The sequence below is a fragment of the Macrotis lagotis genome, chromosome 2 (assembly GCF_037893015.1).
Source record: "Macrotis lagotis isolate mMagLag1 chromosome 2, bilby.v1.9.chrom.fasta, whole genome shotgun sequence".
NCBI lineage: Eukaryota > Metazoa > Chordata > Mammalia > Peramelemorphia > Peramelidae > Macrotis > Macrotis lagotis.
Genome location: NC_133659.1, coordinates 48,743,234 through 48,765,178, shown reverse-complemented (window position 1 = coordinate 48,765,178; position 21,945 = coordinate 48,743,234). Strand labels below are relative to the sequence as shown.

The window sequence follows — 21,945 nt, the reverse complement described above, 5'->3', positions numbered from 1 at the left end:
ACTTGCTTCAGTTTGGTTGTTTGTGATATCTCTGTGAATAATAGATTTCAAATTCATTCAGGTCCTTCTGGAGAGCAATAAGCAACGGGTATCATAATAGTAAGGGAGAACTGCTCTGGAGACCGAGAACCTGGGTTCAAATTCTCCCTGCCCATTTCCCTTGATGCTTGATCTCTATGTGACTTGGGGCAAATTTTTTCACATTCCTGATTCTTAGTTTCTCATTGTCAAATGAAGGGATTGGACTGGATGACTGTTTCCGAAGACCTGTCTAGCTCTCAGTCTCTGATTTCCTGAAGTTGATCTAATGATTCTTGATTATAGTAATTTAAAGTTTTCAATATTTATTACTTAAATTATTTTTTGAAGTATCTATTAACAACAATACTGTTAGATAATTGGTGCCACTAGTTTTGCTTTCTTTGCATTGGACCTGTAATTTCTTTGGTACGGGCAAGCTCCTGATGAAGAAACCTCTTGTACTAATGCAGATGGATGCTTTAGTCTTCCAGATCTACCTATGGCATTAAGAGGTAGTTATACCCTAGTCATATTATTTACCTTATTTTAATGATAAGATATAGATGTAGTCCTGTGCGGTTTAGTGTCAGACATGGGGGCGGGGGGGTGGATAGATATGAGCTCATGCTTGATGGTTCTTTCATTTGATTGAATTTTTAGCATTCAAAAACTGGAAGCTTTAATTATGTTTAATTTATATACTTTCAACTCTTTAATGAGAGAAATAGGAACAAGTGGTGATGGTCTCTGATTGGGGGGAGCATCAACTGTGTCCCTACTGTACCCTAAAATACCTGAAGAATCTTTTTTTTTGTTTCCACAGCTTAATTTAATGAAATTAAGTTAAACTGGGTCATGGGAATCTGCTAAGACATATGGGAAGATCTGCCTTCCCCCTTAAGAAAGCCACTGACATGATGAAAGCATGTGTGGTGTTCTAATTTTTAATTTTTTTTTATTTCTGGAATTCTCTACTGAAATACTATTTATTCTTTTGCTTTGCCTAAATCTGTTTAGAAGCAATTCTGAGTTCTCAGAAGCTATACTTTACTATTTAAAAGGTCTGTCTGGAAGTTCCTATCATGCTCAGGATCCCAAATGAGGACTGGGTGGCTTGAGTTCAGATACTAGATGTGACAATCCCCTTCTGCAGAGTGTATGTGGGATCTGTGTCAAGGGTTTGGAGGTCCCTACTAAGGAAACCCTGCATCCTTTTAAGTATTAACTTTATTACTTGTCTGAAGGCTAATGAATCATATATATTTTAAGCATTGGATTAAATGAGCATTCTGATATGACTGGGGGGAGGTGGAGTGTGTGTGGGGAGAGAGAGAGAGAGAGAGAGAGAGAGAGAGAGAGAGAGAGAGAATATGTGTGTATGTCCTTAAGAACATGTATACACACATATACACCTATATATTAATATATTATATGATTTTGGAACTTCAAGAAACATTGCTGTTATTTGGGAAATAACAGTTGAGAGCATACATGGAAACATTTTTAGAAATAATCATTACTTAATGTACATGAAACTTTTATTATTAGCTTGCTTTAAGCTTCAGCTCCAGTACCGTCACCCAACAGGAATTCTCTCTTGACCTCTTCAACTTCTGATGCTCTCTGAAGAAATTATTTTGACTCTAGTTCATATATAATTTAAATTTACTTATCTGTGTATCTCTGGATGCCCTAATAGAATAGAACTTCTTTGAGGGCAAGGTCCCTTTCATTCTGTCTTTCTGTTCTCTTGGTCTAGCATGGTTTTGGTTACTCATTAATTCTTAATGAATGGTTATGAAGGAGTGGACAAAGTAGGAATGCTATTCAGGGAGCTTACTACATGATGTCTGTGGAGACGCATTGTGCTATGATGGATGAACATGGGGGGGGAACCAACAAGACAGATTCAGATCTTGCTTCTGACACCTCGTGGCTGTTCAATGAGTGGCTATTTACTTTAGTCTCTCTGGGCTTTATTTTTCTCATTTTTGAAATGGTGGAATTGAATTGTGACGTTACTGAGTCCCTTTCCATCACTTAATCTGTAGTTTGAAGTGGCATTTGGCAAGTTTAGAATAAAGTCAGTGAATTAAAGGCTATGGTGGAGGGAATTAAAAAAAAAACCCTAATAAAATAATCCTCAATTCTGTCTTATTATCCATAAAACCAGAATGAAAAGAGTTAAATCAGATATCTCTGATGTTAAAGAGAAATTTAACAGAGTGCATAATGGATTAGAGGAAAAAATAAGGATTTCAGTCTTGAAGAATAATAATACTGAATTGAATCATATTTAAAGGTATGTTGAATATTTGAACAGAAAATACCTTAGATTTACTAAGTAAAATTATCAGGACAAAGGAGATAAATTGGTTAGAATGTAACCAATTCAGTAGGGAAGACTCTGTTGAATAAAATGTTTTAAAACATATATCTAGCATATAGCATAATGCAAGCAACTTTTTTTGAGCTTATCACATGATGTTCCTCTGGCTTTTTGTTGGCTGTCTTTCCACCCTCCCCCCACCCTTCTCCACCTCTTTACTCTCTTTCCCTTTCCCTCATCTGCTCTATAAGGAATTCTGGAGTTAGTGCCATTCTCTATCCGTCATATGGTGATTCGTATGTGTGATACTCCACTTTTGATTGCCCTGAGCTCTAGGTGGGTAAAAACATTAACGGACATTTGCTTTCACTTTGTGTTAGGGAATTTCTCAATCTGGGCAAATGTTGAGGTTCAGGGCCAGACTCTATACTGACTCCAGAGACCGGCTAGCATCACTCAGGTTTTTTTTGCAGGACTTTGGACACAAGAAAGAAAGAGGCAGTCTTTGTCCTGTTTACTGTCAGTTTCTTTAAAGGTTTTCTTTTGGGAAAGGATGGGAAGAATGGGAGAAGAGAGAAACAGACAGAGGGACAGAAAGACAGAGACAGAGAAAGACCGTACTTGGTCAGTGTGGTTCATTTTTATATGTGGGCTCCTTTCTCTTTCCCAGTTTCCAGAGGAAGGAATAATAGAACACATCATACTTGTGGTACTATGTTTTCTTTGAACTATGGGTCAATAGAATAACGTAATGTACTACCTAAAGATGAAAGGCAGAATGAATTCCTTAAACAGATTGATTTTATTTTTAAGAGGTTCAATTTCTTCTTAAATAATGTGAGCTCTCAAAATAGATATCAGGTTGAGGATTCTGCTATTTTTTAGGTGGGGTGGAGTCTTGGGGAGGAAAGTTTTGCAACCTGGGTTAGAAATACCTTACGTAGCTGGATTGATCAGAGAAGGCCTTCTCCAGGGTATGGTTAGGGTTTCCTAAATAATTTCTGCTTTGCTGAATTCTAATCATAATCATTTCTGGTTTCTTTTGTTCACATGTATAAAGAAAGAATTTGGAGACTTGGATATATTGCTCTAAACATTTTCTGTGCTGGTTTGTTTCATTTCTAGGTCTCTACTTGGGTTGCTTAGCTGTAAATTTAATGTAGCAGAATACCTCAAAACATTAGTAATTTACTCCTGTGTATATATATATATATATATATATATATATATATATATATATATATATATATATATAGCATCCATATACTTAGATAAATGTATATATTTGTATATAGGTGATTAAAAAACAACTTGGAAGAAAATAATATATTTTACTCACTTCTTTATTATGTTTTTATAGGTGACTCATTAATCAGTAAGCATAAACCATTTTCAATCCATGAATAATTTTTCCCATTTTGGTTCCTGATTGTCTTAAATGATATAGTTAATCAATTTCTGGGCTAGAACTCTGAACTGTTTTGAAAATATATGCTTCCTTTCATTGCAAGTATTCTGCTATTCGATAGAATTTTTTTTGAACTTAGAAAACCTGGTTTAAACATTTTCTGTAAGATTGACAACTGGTTCAAGGACTTGTTCAACCATGTAGAATTAGACTAGACCATCCATTAATGCTTGCCATTCAATTTCTTTAGGAATTTGAATTTCTTGGAGTAAATACACACATGCAAATCATTTTGATTTACCCTACTTTCATAGATTTCTTAAGCTTAATCTCCTCTTTATTGTCTCCCTACTTAAATTATTGAGACAATAGTTAAAATAGCTAAAGCTGGCCCATCTCCCTTTCTTATTGGACATATGGAGTAGGCTTTATGCTCCTTTTTTTTTTTTTTGCAAATGAATTGAAGAGGTACATTTCAACAGGGGTGTTAAACATTCCATAATTTTACACTTCACGATTTTTAACAGGATTTATCTAATGCTTTTTTAAAGTTTTTAGAGCATTTTTAGAGTTAAGGTTCAAAAATAGTATGGTATAGGCTCATATATTTAGACCTTCAAATCTCATTTGTTCTACTCCTTTATTCTACAGTGATAAAACCTAAGACTGGGAGAAATTAGAGGTCTTGACTACACATGGAGTAAGTTGCAGAGTAGAGATTTGAATACTAGACTTCAGATTTCAAATCCTGCCACGTCTGTACCATATTGTTATAGATGCAAACTATAGCTTTTTTTAAAAAATCTTTTCAGATTAAACTCTGTCCTTTTAAAAAGCATTTTAATTCTATAACTGGCACATAGTAAATGATGGATTTTTTTTTCAGATATGAGGATCAATGATGCAAACTGCTGGGCTCAATGAAGCTGGGCATTTATAACTGGATTCGTTAAGGAATACAAAGGGAATATCGAAGGGATCAATAATGGTGTCTTCTGGTTGCAGAATGCGAAGTCTTTGGTTTCTCCTTGCAATCAGCATCTTACAGGGTACAGAAGGTAAGATAGTCTTTTAAAATGTACAGAAGTATACAGACTTTTAAATACTTATGAAATAGCAAAGTTTTTGTAATGAGACAGGTGAGGATGAGTAATTAATTCATTGCCAATTTCATACCCTTTTGAATGATATCTTGATGTTGAATTTTGCTTAATGGTTGGAATTTTTTCTTTTTTTCACAATTTCACACTGATATATATCGTTGAAGCAACTAGAATTTCAGTTTTCTTGACTGAAAAGTATTTTTTAAGCATTGTTTTCTGCTTACCTTCATTACATTGCCACTCTGCAGAGTGATAAACTTTGAAATTAATCCACAAATATTTTAACTATGACTTCATAGAACTAAGAGCTATCTTTTGTTGTTGATTTTATGCTTCTTGACTAAATTTATTTCTACTGAAATAGAAAACAATTTGTGGTACCTCAGTTCCCTTTTTTCCATTGTTACCTCAAGTATTAATATAATAGTTCTGAAACTCTTAAATAAATCCATCAAATCCTTTTTTGAAAAGTAGTTATAGTTCCTTTGGTGTTTCCTCTGTGATGTTATCTGTCTTTTTTTTTTTTTTTAAATAGAGTGTATTTCTCACAGTGTGAGACTTTTGCTTGATTCTTAGGCCAGATGCTTAGAAAGACTTCAGGGAAATAGTATGTGGACTAGTTTTTTAAAAAAATCACATTTTGAAAGGCTTTAAAATAATCTTTTGTAGCTTCCACATTCAGGACTTGTTTATTTTGGCATTTATTTCTTTCTAATCTGTGCTCTTGGGCTTGGTTTGACAAGCCCATTCTGCAGAAATAAGAATAGCAGTTTCAATAGATAAACTTAAAGAGACCCAGAAAAGGAAGTTTTATCAAGCGCTATGGCCCAGAGAGTTTTGCTTCCTTCCAGAATGCTTTAAAAATTTGTATTTTTAAGAAAAATGCTTATGGTAGAAATTAATATATTGTTGGAGTGTCTATCCTTTAAGGAGAACACACAAATCCGTGGTTTCATTAAATAATAATTACTATTGTGATTTGTTAAAGACCATGTTCACCCATCTTCTTTCTGTCCTTTGCATCTTTAGTGTTGGATGAAATATTTTGACAGAAAAGAAGCGTTATGTCAATAGAGAAGAGTCTGTATTGTTCAGACATTTTGTACAGATCGAGTCAGAAGTTAATATGGCACTAGGATATAGAAATTTTATAGCTAGTTAGTTGACTTATTTTTTATATTCAATGTAAAAATAAATTTTCATAAGGAATATATAAGCCATTTGAGAAATACGTATAAAGCTGGGTAGTGGAAAATGGAATTTTTCCATTTCATACTTTCTTACAGTTCTAGATGTTTTAATGAGAATGACAAATAATAATACATATCCTTTATGTAGCACTTGCTTGAAGGTTTGCAAAGTACTTTACAAATATTATCTCATTTTTACCCCCACAACAACCTTGACTGGCAGGTGCTTTCGTTATCTTCATTGATTATTGAGGCAGACAGGGGTTTAAGTGACTTACTCAGGGTTACTGGGCTAGTAAATGATTGGGATCACATCTGAATTCTTCCTGACTCCAGGATGAATGACTCTGTCATTTGTACTTCCTTGCTGATTTAAGGTTTGCTTCAGAAGTAGATGAATTAACAATATTTGAAAGCTTACTTTATATATTATAAATATATCTAATTATGTAAATATAAGGAAAAAAAGGAGAGCAGATAACTGAAACTTTACATTAGGTAGATGGAAGTTAAAAAAAACCCTGATAATTGATGGCTAATTCATTTCCTGGGAAAGAGGAGCTCCAGAATTTGGCATTTTGCACAAAAACTTTTTAAAAATTTGCGTCATTCCAAAATTATGTTTTATTTTTCCTATTTTGATATATTTGCAGAAATTGACAAATTCTTCAATTTCACTTATGTGCCAGGTGCATTTATCACCTAATAGACTGAGCAAGGATTGGAAATTATTGAGCACATTGTTTACCTTCATTAAGGTGGGGATCCCCTTATTTTGGTCAATACCTATTTCAAACTTTATATATTGGACTAATTGTTCTTATAAATTAACCATTTTATGTCCTACCTGGTGATGAACTTTTCTGAACTTGATTCAGAGTTTCTGGAAGGATAAGCATAGGCAGTTCATCTGCTGGTGCCATTTGTAAAGTCTTTCTAAGACTTTACATTAAATGCCAAAGACACTGTCATGACCTTCAAAAATGCAGCTATCTCCATCATTCTAGAGTAAAGCATTAGCCCAGGTGGAGAATAACATAAAGTGAAATCATGTTGGTAGATTTTTTTTATATTATTGCATTCAAATCATGAATGTTAATGTCAAGTTGACTTCAAGTCACAGAACAAAATTAAATAGTGATTACTAGTGTCTCATGAGAATGTGTCAGAATGGCAAGAGATGCCAAATTCAACTTACCAATGATTATTAGCATTCCATACATAGAGGAATCACAAACCAGAAATGAAAGAATAGGAACTGAATCCAGCTACCAGGAAAAATCCTAATCTCTTGTTGAGAATTGACTCCTAAAGTTTGTCCTGGAAAGCTTGTGTACATGAACATGATCTTTTTTTTTTCTTTTTTGGCAGCTGGTGGGGGAAAACCCTCACTAACTTCCCTGCTGTTCTTTTTGAATGTTTCTGTACAGTTAAAAAAGATTCCAGGTGTGGACCAATGGCTCATTAGTCCACATAATGAAAATTTTTCCAATCAAGGTAGAGACCTCATTGCTAGCACAGTATCTTAACTCACTGGGGGGCTCTGGAGCAGAGGCTGCTTCATGAGAGACTGTAGTTTTATTTTCAGTGTCACCTTTTAGGTCAGGAATCATATCTACTGTAAAGAGAAGTTTCATTTTTGGATGCGTTGGGCCAAGGGGGGTTGCTTTTGAAGCGGTTCCCTCCTACAGGTAAAGAGAATCTGGAAAGGACCCATACTGGAAGGAATATTGTACAGAGTTGGCACATACTGTTTTGACATTGATCAGTGTCATATGGGTTTTGTCTTTAAAAAAAATTTTCTGACATGGCATGAGAGGCCTCTATCAACATTAAGCAGATAATGCTCTTTGAACACCTGTAGAGAGAACCAATCAAAGAAAGAATAGGGACAGAGGAAAGTAAAGTTGGAGTTTGAAATATAACTACACTACCTTTCAAAGCCTTTGGTGCTTCTCTTTCCTGATGTCTTTATTCACCCCAACTGGGGAATTTCTTCTGTCAACCCAGATTGTCTGCAGCTCTTAGGTTAAGTGCCTTCCCTAAGGTCTCGATACTCTCCATCTCAGTCAGAACTAGGGTTTAAGCCCAAGTCATCCTCGGTGTTCTATGCATTACATAATGCTACCTCTTTACCTAATTAAGGCAAATTTTTGCTTTGACATAATCCTTAATTACATCCTTAGTGCTTAATTGTGTCTGATGCTCATGACCCTTTTTAGAGGTTTTCTTGGTAAAGATATTGGAGATGTTGGCCATTTCCTTCTCCAGTTCATTTTACAGACGAGGAGACTGAAGCAAACAATGTTACTTGCCCAGGGTCACCCAGCTAGTAAGTGTCTGAGGCTAGATTTGAACTCAGGAAGATGAATCTTCTTGCCTCTGGGCCTGGCACTCTACCCACTGTACCATCTAACTATCCAATTTAATTTCATTCTACCTCCCTCTTAGACTTAGCTGTAGTATTCTTAGCTTGTGTTCCCCACATAAAGCAGTCTTCCTGGTCCCTTCATATATACACATATTACTAAGATCTTGAAAGCATATGGATTTCCACTTCTATCAACTTGAAATGGAATTTTGATAGGTAGTAGTCAAGCTTTCATTTAATAATGGATTTTTTCCATTTATGATTATTGTTTAAAAAAACAACAGCTCAAATCTGCTGGTAGGATTGATTTAATATTGCTATGTGGAAATATTTGTCTCAGTTTACATATGTTATTTTTCCTGTTCTTATTAAAGCATTAGCCATTAGGAATTCTTCACATTTTATTAAAGATGCTTTTTAGAAGGACATTGGATATTATGATTCATATGAGACTGCATCAATCCTTACCTTTTAAAAGTTTATTCATGGCAGGAAAATAGGAATAGTCTGCTGACTGAAATAAAAAGTCTACAACTCTGGAGTTGTTCCTTAAAAGGGTTTTGGCAATTTAGATTATATTTGTTTGTGTGTGTGTGTGTGTGTGTATAAACTTAAATGCCACATAAAGAAAGGTTATAAATATTTTATAGCATTTTTAAAAGTATTAGAAAAATAAATTAAGAAATCTTCAAAAGTCATTTTTGCTGAGAAACTGACTATTTTACAATTCTTTTGGCCTATTCTTAAAAGTAGTGTCCACAATGGAATCATGTATCTGTAAGTAGGTAAATAAGTTGAATTTCTATGTTCTAAAGAATTAAATTATGCCACATAATGGAGCCCTGGCAAGTGTAAGTCAGACACATGAAAGTTCATATTGGTTGATATGAGTGACAAGTTATAAATAAAGTATCCTATCAGAAGAGTCAGAAATAAATAATCCAGGTTTTGTCCCCTATTTACTATATATTAGATTTCATTAATAAAATTTATATTCAGTTAATTCAAATATCTTATTTCAAAGGAAAAAATAATAATCTTTAAATATAGCAATGAGTATTCTTGTCATTACTACTTTAAAATATTTTTCCTGCATAAAGCAAAGAAACTTTAGAATATAACTGAATAAACATTTCTACTTTCCTTTAAAACCATTTTAAAGAAGGGCTTCTTAAGCTTTTTTGTGTATTGAATTCCTTTGGGAGACTGGTAAAGCCTCTGGACCTCTTCTCTGAATAGTGTTTTTCAGTGCATAAGATAAAACATGTCGGATTACAAAGGAAACCAATTATATTGAAATATATTTATCAGAATATTGAAAAAAATCCCCAACAAATTCACAGACTTGAATAAGAATTTGATTTGAAATATATTTTATCTATATAAAAGTGTGTATATACATATATAGATATATATAGAAAGATAAGTACACATCTATCTTTATATCTCTTTTGAGAGGGAGAAAGTATTTTGTGTTTCATTTTGTTTTCTTTTTGGGAGTGAGGTGTTTTCTGTGTTGATTTTGTCTCACAGTATAATCTTATGACCTGTGCTCTTCTTTTCATGGTAGGAAAGAGAGAAAGGACAAAAATGAGTGGGTGGAGACTGAAAAATGAGATAGTCCAGGCAAACCTTAGCATGCAAACATTCAGTTTACATCAGGATTTTACTGTAAGAGACATTGGCTAGAGGTCTAGTGCTATAAACTTTGGATTTGGAAGGAAAAAAAGACTTATTTATGGAAAGGTCTATAGTTATGATTTGAAGAATTTTGATCATTTTAGGAGTCTCTCTCTCAATTTAATCATTCATCAGAGATTTGTCGTCTTTGCTGTGAGAACCATAAGATCCAGCCATTTAGGACTTAGCACCAACATTCTCCAAATCTTCTCTAGTACTATGCCTCTGATTAAAAACAAAAAAAACAAAAAATAAAAACCAGGGATACTGTGGAGTAAGGTAGATATACCCTGTCCATTTCCCTTGTTTGGCAGGAAGGTGAAAGTATTGATGGAGCTTGATCAGAGAGCTACTACTAAAAATGGATTTCAGTATTATTTAAGTGAACATATACTAAGCATGTTTTCCATAAAGGAAATTAACCTGAAATTATCATAGGGCATATTTTTACTGCCGTCTCTTTTTTTGTACAAATAGACTTTGTGTTGGGATTTTTGTGATATATCCCATTGAAGAAAACAGATCCTTAAAATTGTCCTCAAGCAAAAGGAAGTAAATGTGTGTGTGTGTGTATATGTATGTATGTGTATTCTATTTCATTTCTTGCTTCAGTTCACCTTTTTTCATTGTGATGACCTTGTCCTCTCTCAATGGGAGTAAGTAACCACATGCCCAGTCCCAAAGTTCAAACTAAATTGGCTTATTCTTAGTTTCCTTAGATTTCCCAGTCTAGCAAAATTGACAACAGTTTTTATTTGTTTGTGTATATTAGATTAGTTGAAGACTAGGGGGTAAATTTTCAGCAAGGTGCATGGGGATTTGGCCACATGATTCCTATTAAAATTAATGGGAGTCACAACTCCTATTAAATTAATGAGAGTTGCATGGCTAAATCTCTGTTTGCTTCATGGCAAATGTACCCATATCATCTTAATTCGCAAATTATGTAAATTAGATTACTTCCAAACAGCATATTAGTAGTAGATATTTTGAATGATTATATTCATCTTAAATGAAAGACTCAAGTATTGTTCCTTACAAAAATGTATTTACTGCCCTTTTCAAACACATGTCAAATGGCCTTAGCCTTCTTGTATCCGATTTGCAGTGTATTTGTTTGTAATGGAGCTTTCTTTCTTCTCCCTGTCCTTTTATAGACTAGTATATAATTCCATAAAAAAGGTGGAACTTGATATCATAATAGATCCTGGTAAAAGTGATTCTTAGCTGAAAACCACAAAATAACGAAAAGAACAGTATCACAAGTAAATAAATAAGCCACTTAATAGTGGGGTTTTTAAATTTCCTCTCGATATTGTCTTCTTTAGGGAAGTCAACCTTTTGAAGACTGATCTTTAGGGAAGTGTTGGGGGGCACAAATGCCCACTGGGGATGAAAAACCCTGCCTGCAACAACTACTGGGTAGTTTGAATATGGGAGAAAAGTGTGTGTGTGTGTGGTAGTTGAGAGAGAAGCCCACCTGAATCTTGAAAGCTGGTAATAGGATATTTTACTATTATTCTTGCTAATTTGACCCTAAATGAAATTGTATCTTTACTGTTAATGTGCCATCAGCATTCTTAAAATTTCAATATGCTGGACAAAGCCCCAATCAACCCACCTATAGATTTGGTTGTTCTAGTACTTTTCTTGCAGAAATTTACTTCTGAAAGTGAGAATGAAGATTAAATTGATTTCCTAAATGTTTCTTCTAATAAAAAATGGATTAACTTGAAATTGTTAATTCATGTGTTTCTTTGGTATGCAAACTAGTCCATCTTTTATATTTGTAGATGTTTTTCCCCTGATCCACTTATTACAAAAATAAGTATTTTCCATTGTTTGCTGAGTACCTTCCCTCTCCCCTGTATTCATCCCCTTCCTCCCCATCCGTCTTCCTCCCTACTCATAGCTTTAATGAATTTGGAGACACTGCCACAACAGAGCTAGCTGACCTGGGTTGAAATTGGGGCTAGCCATTATAAAAAACTGTTTGATGGTCATATGTGTTTTGAGTAGAAGGGGGAGTCACCATTTCATTACTATTTCCTCATTTATAAAATGGAGTGAATAAGACTTGTTCCACCTCAAAACACTTTGCAGTCAAAAGTGATGATATGGAAGTTCATTAACAGACTGTTACAAAGAACAAATATCATACTTTGACCAAAAACACCTAACTCAATAGACCTGAATTCAATTGTACAATTATCTTTGTTTGATATTGTAAAAGAACATATTGTCTTTACTAATATACTTTGTATTTTTAAAAATGAATTTCTAAAGCTGAAGAACAGATTTCCTGATTATGCCTTCTGCCTGCTGGCATAAGTTTTAAACTATTGGTTTGTGGCATATGTATACATCTAAAAAATATTTGTTACTGAGAATCTCATATACCATCTATATGTTAAAGAAATTAGTATTTTATTTTGTCTGAATTTAATTATTAATGAAAATTTCCCATCCAAAGCATGCTCTTGATTTAAATGTACAGAATGCATTTGTGGTGCCTTATTTTGCTAAACTGGTATTCTGTTACTTCCTTATTAACTTTTTTTGGATTAAATACCACATGTTATAAAGAAGTGAATTTTATAACAACGTTTTTATGATATGTAAACTAACCTTTATTGGGGGGGAATATAACAATAAAAAACTAGCTCCCCAGTGTTTTGCATAGCAGTGTCTTCTTGGTAGACCAAGACTGACTTAAAGAATCAGTTTTTCTGTCACGTTGTGGAGAGGTTTTGCACCAAACTATGGGCATGTTATCATTGTAAGTCATCTGTTGGTTGCTTCCATGCTCACTTATTCCTCCCCTCCCTTTTCAGTTCATCTGAATGCTAGAAAACATAACCTCATAACTACATTTGTTAGACATCTCTTTTGTTCTAGATTATTTTCTTAATATTCTCAAAACACTTCCAACTCTGCTTTTAAAATCTGTTGTTCTTGGGGCATAGTCTCTGACCTTGGGACCTTTTAGTATTGATGCCAAGGATTGCTTAAAAAATTGACCTTGGCCATAAAAAGGTCAAACGAAATGGAGATTGAGTGACCTAACTTGAAACAATAGTGTTAGATTACAAGTTCCCTCCATATTTATGTGGTGCTTTCCTGGGGTTTGATTTTCACTTAATTATCAAGTTTGTTCAAGTTTGTTTAGTAGATTTTTTTTAAACATTTAAGAATCAAGACTATATCTTTACCCTTTTAAAGATCTGTAATTTGAGAGTACTTAACTTAGAGTCCATAAAGCCCCAAGTCATCTATGGATGGATAGATTTTTAGGGATCACTGAGTGAATTGTGTGTTTAAAAAATAATTTGGTAAATATTTCAGTTTTTTTCTGTCATCCTATTTATTTTTGTGTGATGCATGCACAACACTGACACAGGAGCCCAGGGACTTTTCCTGACTGTCAGAGGGGTCCTTAAGAAGAAAACTCTTGACTTAGATGTTAGTGTATGTCTGTATTTACATACATGTTCATACACACATATCTGTGTCTTTTAGGATTTCTTTTCCATGCTGCTCCCTTTTAAAGCTGAGTCTTGAGCCCTTTTATCCAGTATGAAATAATTGTTAGTTTTATTCATTCTTTTGTATAACATTTACCCACTGTTAAACATTTTCAAACTTGAAAAATTAAGCATATTTCTTCCAAAGGCAGGATTGACATTTTCAGTATTATGTTGTTATTTGAAAATATTACACCTGTTCCTAGGTTGTCATTGCTTTTCTTTAGTGTAACAAATTGTATCAGGTTTTGGCACAAAATAAGTTCTCTGTGTATGATTCTGAAAGCAAATGATCTTCAAATCTCTGTTAGTCTGTAACAAATAGAAACTGAGAGAAGGCTGCACTTGTGGAGAGGAGTACAAGGCAATCACCAAGAAGAGATTTGTAATATCTCGGCATCTGTCTGGAAACACAAAAGGAAACTTGAACTGCCTCCACTAACTTTCCAAAACTGATGGAGCCCTCTGTTTTGTGTGTTTTCACCCTCCTTGATCCCAAGCTTTCCTTTACAAGAAGGAAAGAACTTGAATCCTGTAAATGGTTAAGTCACTGAATCGAACCTCATTCCATCAAATAATCAGAACAATTTTTTCCAAATGGCATTAAAAGTCACCCTGACATTGAAAAATAGTTGCCTCTGGTTGAGCATATACCTTTGGTGAGACTTGTTTTTTCATTTTTTCTTTATTTTCTTTATTTTTGGGGGGTGATAATTCTACTCTATGATGGCTATATATTTTTGGGACCATAACAATAATGACCCCATCCTTTTCCCAGACAAGTACTTGTCATCCCATTGATTAGAGCAGGGACCGGTTTTTGTCTTGTAACTGTGTCCTAATCGTTTTAGGCACAGTGGAAACTCAATGATTATGAAGTCATTTAGTACAGACTCAATTCTTAGCTCATAAATTTGACAAGTTTAACTAATTCTTAGCTGTTACACTATAATTTGATTAACTTCCTTCTCCATTTTCACAAACTGAAGTAAAAGTAGTCATTTCTACCAAAATAAATTGGAATGTGGATGAAGATTGTAGAGAGATTAAAAATACCTCACATCTTCCTGATCAGGGTCCTTACTGACCAGTTGATTTTTTTAATGAAGTATATATATTCTATGTTTTCTATATTTTTATGCTGACTTTAGTCATTTTTTAATATATCTTTAGGAAGAGTTGAAACTCAGGGGAACAGATTTTGGTTTCAGTGAAGACAGTTGTGCTTTTAGGGCCAAATGAGGTTCTGATTGATTTGATTAGCAGACAGCCCCATGGGAACATTTAGATCAACAGTTTAGAATTCTGGATTGTCAGAAAGCAGAATTTTCCAGGAGGAAAGAGGATGGAACAATGATCACACTGTATCTGGGGTTGTAGAGGGATTAAATCCAAAAAGGACTGAGATTCATGTTGGGAGTCCCCTACTCTTTTCTTTGCCTCTCTTTCATTTTTGCTCTTGACTCTTAGGTTTTGTTCTCTTTGGTTTCCTTCTGGCCTCTCTCTTTCTCTCATAGACTTGAGAGAGGCAAAAATTGGCACCATGAGGTGGATATGTTCAGTATTCAAAGCAGATTGTGTTTTTGACAAGCTGCTGCTAGTAGCTGGTTTCAGGCTCAAGAAATATTTGTATTGACTGGTGTACTCCCCTGAACTAAAGTTGTCCCTTCTAGCCCATTTCACTGCAAAGCTTAGTCTGGACAAAACTGCTTTTACTTTTGAGCATGACTGTTTGATTGGAAAGATATGCCATCACACTTGGGTAAATTAAAGATCCTGTTTTCTGTAAAGGAATCTTAGACATCATTGAATTCAGTCCCCTTATTTTACAGAAGAAGAAGAACTGAGATCCAGAGAAAAAGATCACATAGGACCAGCTCTTCTATCTTTAAATCCAATGCTCTTTTCATGACCATATGCCTAATAGATGAGCTTATATGTGATCTTTTCTTATCTGGAACTAGGCTCTCATCCCACTATTTCTGTATCCCCAGCACCAGCCTGGTGCCTAGGACATAATAAAATGCTCATTCATTTTGTTATCTTGCCTGTCTTTCTTTCTATCTGTTCATCTGTCTGCTTATGTTTTAAAACACATTTTCTAGTTTTTTGGTTAAATTTTTATACATACATATATGTAATTTATATTTGCATTTGTTTTCCTAATCTTACCCTGGATGGTTCTAAATCAGCTGCTTATTCATCAATTATTTTAAATAATTCTGTTGTCAATTGTGCAAACTGACCTTCTTTTCCTTTGTGTTTGAAATGACTGTTCTCCCCATTTATTTGTCTCTAAATTGTTCTCTCTTCTAACATGATACATCATTGCTTCTAATCACATTTCTTTCTCTTTTATTCTAGGTGTTTCTCTGTTTTTCCTAAAGACATAATTAAAAAAAAATTCACTCCGATTCAGAAGTATATTTGTCATATGCCATTTGGGAAACTTCTTTTTGTTTTATTGAAAGTGATTGTGCATTATACTGGTTGTAAGATGAATATGTTTATAGGAAACAAAAAATGTAATTTATACTTATGCATTGTTTAATATTCATCTCTTGTCCAACGTGAGTGATAGGCGAGAGGACAAGCTGGTGATTTGTATGATGTAGAATTTTAGAGCACACAAAACATCACTTAAATAGATGCGGCTAAAGACTTGCTTTATTAGCATAATATGTCATCTGGTACTTTTCAGCTCTGTAATGTTACATATAAGCAAAGGCTTTTATTGTTTCTTTTTAGGAGTAAAAGTCACTTATTTTATTCCCAAATTAGATTAAAGACATATCACAGTTAATGGCCATAGAATTCATCCAGTCCACTCCCTATCATTTTTTTCAGATGAGGAAACTGAGTGAATTGCCAAATAACTCTGCTGATTGTAAATCCAATGCCCTTGCCACTCTGCAGTGTTCTTTATTTCAGCCTAAATTCATTTCATTTCAGTCAGTCAACAAGCCCCTACTCTATTTCAGACACTGGGCATACTAAAAATAAAGTATCTGTCCTCCAACAGTTTTCATTATTTTGGAGAAAATGACATATATACATTGAAGAATAGATATATCTATTCACAAAATATATTCAGTAGAAATCATTTAGCTTTTATTAAATGCTTACTATATCAAATACATTAATTTAAGAATATTTAATTTAAGAATCCATTTAAGAATAGAGATGAAAAATGACATAAATTCCATTCTCAAGAAGCTTGAGATTTGTTGGGTGGTAGTGGTATCAGACCTCATACAAATAAGGAGCAATTTGAGATAGAAAGGAGATAAGGGTAAAGGAGAGATCCAAAAGCTGGAGGAGATATCACTGGGGGAATCAGGGAAGGCTTCTTGGATAATTTTCATAATACTTATAGTTCTTAGTGAATTATTGAATACAATCCGCAAATATGAATATGTATGCATTTGATCCTGTTCAAATCCTAGTAAAGTTAATGTAGCTCATCAGCTCTTTAAAGGAAAAAATTAAATTTCTACTTTCCTTTATTTTTTTTTACTTTGGTCTTATAAGAATGAAGAGATTTTATAGTAGGATTAAGGATTTTAGTTTTCTTTCCAGAGAATAGATTTGGATTTAGATTTTTAGATATATATAGATATATATCTCCCCACCCCAACCCCCGTAGCTCATTGTCTATAATATTACACTTGTACATAATATTAGGTAACACATTATATAGTATGGTATGTGTGTATGTGTGTTTTATATATATATACATATAAAATAATTACACATGTATACAATATATATTATAGACATACTATATAAACTATACATACACACAAAACATAATATGAATTAAAATTGTATATATTTGCCAAATAATAATTTTAGAAGTATATCTGAAAATGTAGATTAGGTCACTGTAAATATTATTTAACATAATATTATCCCTGACAGCTTGAGAAATTGTCTATTAAACTGTGTTCATCTTAGATTCCTATCACTAACTTGTATAAAGCAGAATTTCACGTTGAACCTATACTTCATTTGTATTTTAAATAAGAATTCTATGCTATTAGGAGGCCAAATGTCATATGCCTCTGGTTTACATATGATCTACCCCACCTAGAGACACCAAGCATGCAGAACCTCTAAACATGTTTTAACATACAGTCTTAGTACAAAAAACAAACACACGAACCAAAATTCTGCCTCCCACTTCTTTCCTCCCTAACTCCTAGCTGCCTCCTACTCTAGATTTTTCTGCTACAAGTTTTAAAGAATTAGCTCTGGGAAATCCAGTAATAGGTAAATTCCAGTTTTGCACTTTATCTTAACCCTTCAATTTCTTTGCCACAGGAAAGTTTTTAATCCCTTGCTTTGTTTTAGAATTTAAGCAAATGGAAATACTCCCAGTGGAAGCTTTCTAAAAGTCTTTGGGTTTTTTTTGGGGGGGAGGGTTGCATTAATGGAATAGTTGCAGTGCTCCTAGTCTTATTTACTATAAAGCCAGTCTTTGAGAGCTGTCATTCCATTCTCTCCTCAGTATTGTTAATTGACTGATAGTAAAGATAACTAGGAAAAAAACTTTAGTGACAAAAGAAGGGATCAAGGTGTGACTCAAAGACCAAACTCTTGGTGAGTTTTTCCTCTTGATCCCCTTTCTATTTGGAGTAAAAACTACTAAAATGGGAGAGGAGAACAAAGTGCATTAAAAAGCATTCAGAAATGTTAAGCAACAATAAAACCCGTAACCATTTAAATGACAGCAGCTGACTATTTGAATTAACTTTGTGTTTGGCTTAATTTGGGGTCCTAATTATTCCTAACTTACGTGAGTAGATTTCAATTATAGTATACTGCCGGGATTTGTAGCTAAGGCAACTAAAGGAATCATTTTACATAAAGTACTTTTGTTCAACTGATTAGGCAAGTTAAAATGCAATGATAGAAAATTGAAACTCTTCCCTGATAAGGTTCCCCCAAATGGTTTTAGTGATATCATGAATAAAATAGTTTGCTTTTAACATACAATTTTTAATGTTTTTTTTCTGAAAAGATAAACTATTCTAGCACCCATTTTTATTTTTCTAAGTGTGGATGCTTTTATTTTGTATTTTTTTGATACTTTTTATTCTTTTTGCCCTAATCAACTCAGTAATTCCATTTACTATAGACAAATAACATAAAAGGTGAAGTAAAACAAACTCTAGATGACTGTATCTGCAAACCTTTGTCCATCACCTCTCTGAGGAGAGGCAAAGCATATTTATCATTGTTGGTCTTCCTGAGTCAAGATTGGGTTTTGCATCAAATTTGAATTCTGATAGTTTTCTTTGTTGTTTCTATTTACATTAATTTGTATTTTCTTTGAGTTCTGGCTGCATCTGTTCATAGAAATCTTCCCATTTCTCTAGGAGTCCATTATTTCTTAGGGTGATATGTTCTTTCATTTCATCCACATGTTACAATTGTTCCACCATTTCCCATTCATTCAGTTTCCACTTTATTTTCCAAGACATTGCTATATCATTGACTATATTTTTTGCCATTTGGACACTTGTGAAATGAAATATCATGTTGGCTTTAATTTGTAATTCTTCTATTCTTACTTTGGAGTTTTTTTCATAGGATTAGTGGTAGGGTGCTTTTGAAAACTGTTCATGGTTTGGGTCTACTTATTTATTGGAGAATGGCTCTCAATCTTCTCTGTGTCAGTTTCCTATATATCTTATATATCCTGTTTTCATTAGAGATTCCCCCCCCCCCAACGTAACATTTTAGATTTGTGAAAAAAAAATAGGGAGGAGTGAATTGGTTAAAATGTGACCAATTTTTATGAACTATTGTTTATATTTTTCTTAACCTTGTTGCATTATCCTTATACCTCAAGATCTTTAAGAAGCCAGCAGTATCCTATATGTGGTGATGCCCTTCACTTGTTGCAGAGCAAACCTCATCATGCCTTTTCATCCTTATCTCTCTTTACCCACACATCCTTCATGAGGATTTAATATTCTAGAGGGCATCTTTCCATTAGACTACAAGTGTACACCTTAGTATCTGAAATGCAGTTGAATTTGCAGAGGGGCCAAACTGTACCTCTTTCCATAATCCTGAGATGGGTGCTGCATTTCTAAAAATCAATTTTAATATTAAAATGTTAATTATGCATCTACCATACACAAGTTGGGAAGATAGGATGTTATATGTAAAATAGAGTGTGATCAAGATGACATATTACAGATTGTTGGAAGGAGGAGTTTCTGTAGTTGCTGGCTACTTGAGTCTATGAGGAATCATTATTCAGATTTGGGAAACCAAGGGTGGAAAGAAAACAAAAAATTATTAAAAGAAGTTACTATGCATAGGGGGAGAGAGAGAGAGAGAGAGAGAGAGAGAGAGAATGAATGAGAACACACCAAGCAGAAGCAGCATCATTGGCTGGGCCAGCAGATCAGAGAAGACTGTGACCATGAGTGGGAGTCCAACCTAGGTTTTTATGTCTTGCCTCTCATCTAGAGGGCAAAAGATGAATTCCCTTCCCCATTGGATTTGGAATTAGGTAGAGGGTAAAGCCTAAAGAGATCATGATACAAATTTTACATTAAACAATGAATCAATGGTAATGGGGATCTCTACCCAATTTGAGCAGCCTTTAAGATTACAAATTTTTTTTCTGTTGCAATCATAATTCTCTACTTCTAGTCAATTTATGTCTCCAACCAATTTCTATATTCACAATTCTCTTCATCCCCCCCCCCCCCCCCGTATCAGTTTCAGGAAAGAAAGGTAACCAGCAAGACCTATTTATTTTAATATTTTTATTTTGACTAAATTACCAGATGGGAATTCTGTTATTTATTGACTTCAAAAATGCCTTGGCAATGACTAATCAACTTAAGGACTAGAAGGTAGTAGACCAGAGATCTGTGTCTAAATTCTATTTTCCATAATGATGTAATGGCTAGTCAAGCCAGAGGGATGCTGATCCATTTTTCCTTAATAGTAGAGGGATCATTGTTTCATAATAGGACCAACTTTACTCAGTGTTTGCTCTGTACTATTCTTGAGGATTAAACAAGTTATGAGAAGCTGCAATTCTTTGGGAATTCAGCACAATTTGCCCATACCTAGAAAGTGCTAAAATTGTGCTCGTTAAAAGCGTATTGAAAAGATGACAACAATCATAGAAATTGTGGTTTGAAACAAAAAAATTCTAAGAAAATGTGTATTTGCTTTTATATTGTTCTGTAATACTGTTGAGTTACTAGAAACCAAATGTGACATACTTAGTCCCACTTGTCCTCAAATGGATCACATATGGTTTCTTGAGCTGTTTCATCAACATAACTTTGGAGGAAGGACCATTAAACATTTTTCATCATAAAAAGTGATTTTACCATTATTCCCTCTTCTTTACAGGTCTAACTTCTTCACTTACACTAGTTTTTAAATCCTTCTCCAACATCCCTTGAATTTTTTTCAATCAGTAATGCCCTTCCTTCTTCCTACTTTTCTTAATTAGTCTTTCTTTCCTTCCTAGACCCTAAAGTATTGACTATAAACATTCTCAGTTTTCTCCATCTTACAGAAAACCTTCTGCTCCTTCAAACTATTATGCTAGTTAGTGAGTTGTTTTTTTATTCTTCTTTTGATAGCAAATTTACCTGCTTCTGCTTAATTAAACACAGAAATATTACTTCTACAAGGGCTACAATATTGAAACTTTTTTGAATATCATTAATGACATCCTATTTGCTAAAATCCATTGCCATTTATTAATTCTTCTTTGACTTCCCAATATCACATGAACTGTTGACCATTTTTTATTCTTGAAATTTTCTTTTACTCCTAATTTTCAAGTAATTTCAGAACTTGAGTAAAACTATCCTTTGAAGTTGTCTCCTGGGAAACCCAGGAGAGTCTTGTGAATGCTCTGATTTTGAAGTAGACCAAAAAAAAGGAGAATTTAACTGCCCTAATCTCAACTAGCCAACATTACAGTGGATTCTTCCTTAGGAGGTTTTTGCCATTACATTCGAAAGATATACATCTTTATTAGTTCCTAATGATTCCGTCAACAGTTTAAAAATGAATGATAGTGGATGTTGGTAATCAAGAAATTGTTGACTGTGCATGTAGAGGCCTGGTGAAAATAAATTCCAGCTGTGATAAAGGTTAGACTAGAAATTAAGGTAAGCAAATAACCTAACTATTGGAACATTATTTTGCAGTGTTCATTAATTTTGAAGGAAAAATTAAAGAAAATAGAAATCTTTTTCTGATTACTAAGTTACCTACTTATTTTATTGAGACATTTAATGAAACTATCTCATTAAGTTTTTGTAAATT

General features: G+C 33.8%; 1 protein-coding gene across 15 annotated transcripts in view; it reads left to right on the top strand.

Moving 5' to 3' along the window:
• ADGRL2 (adhesion G protein-coupled receptor L2) overlaps positions 1-21,945 on the top strand; it is a 329,848-nt gene that overhangs the window by 148,992 nt on the left and 158,911 nt on the right. For 14 of the 15 annotated variants that reach the window (XM_074221816.1, XM_074221817.1, XM_074221824.1 and 11 more), the window contains one exon: positions 4,645-4,816. In XM_074221816.1, coding sequence (XP_074077917.1) covers positions 4,744-4,816 — 73 coding nt within the window. In that variant the 5' untranslated portion in view covers positions 4,645-4,743. Of the gene's footprint in view, positions 1-633; positions 2,687-4,644; positions 4,817-21,945 lie in introns of those variants that run through there. The other variant, XM_074221819.1, reaches the window with a different exon arrangement.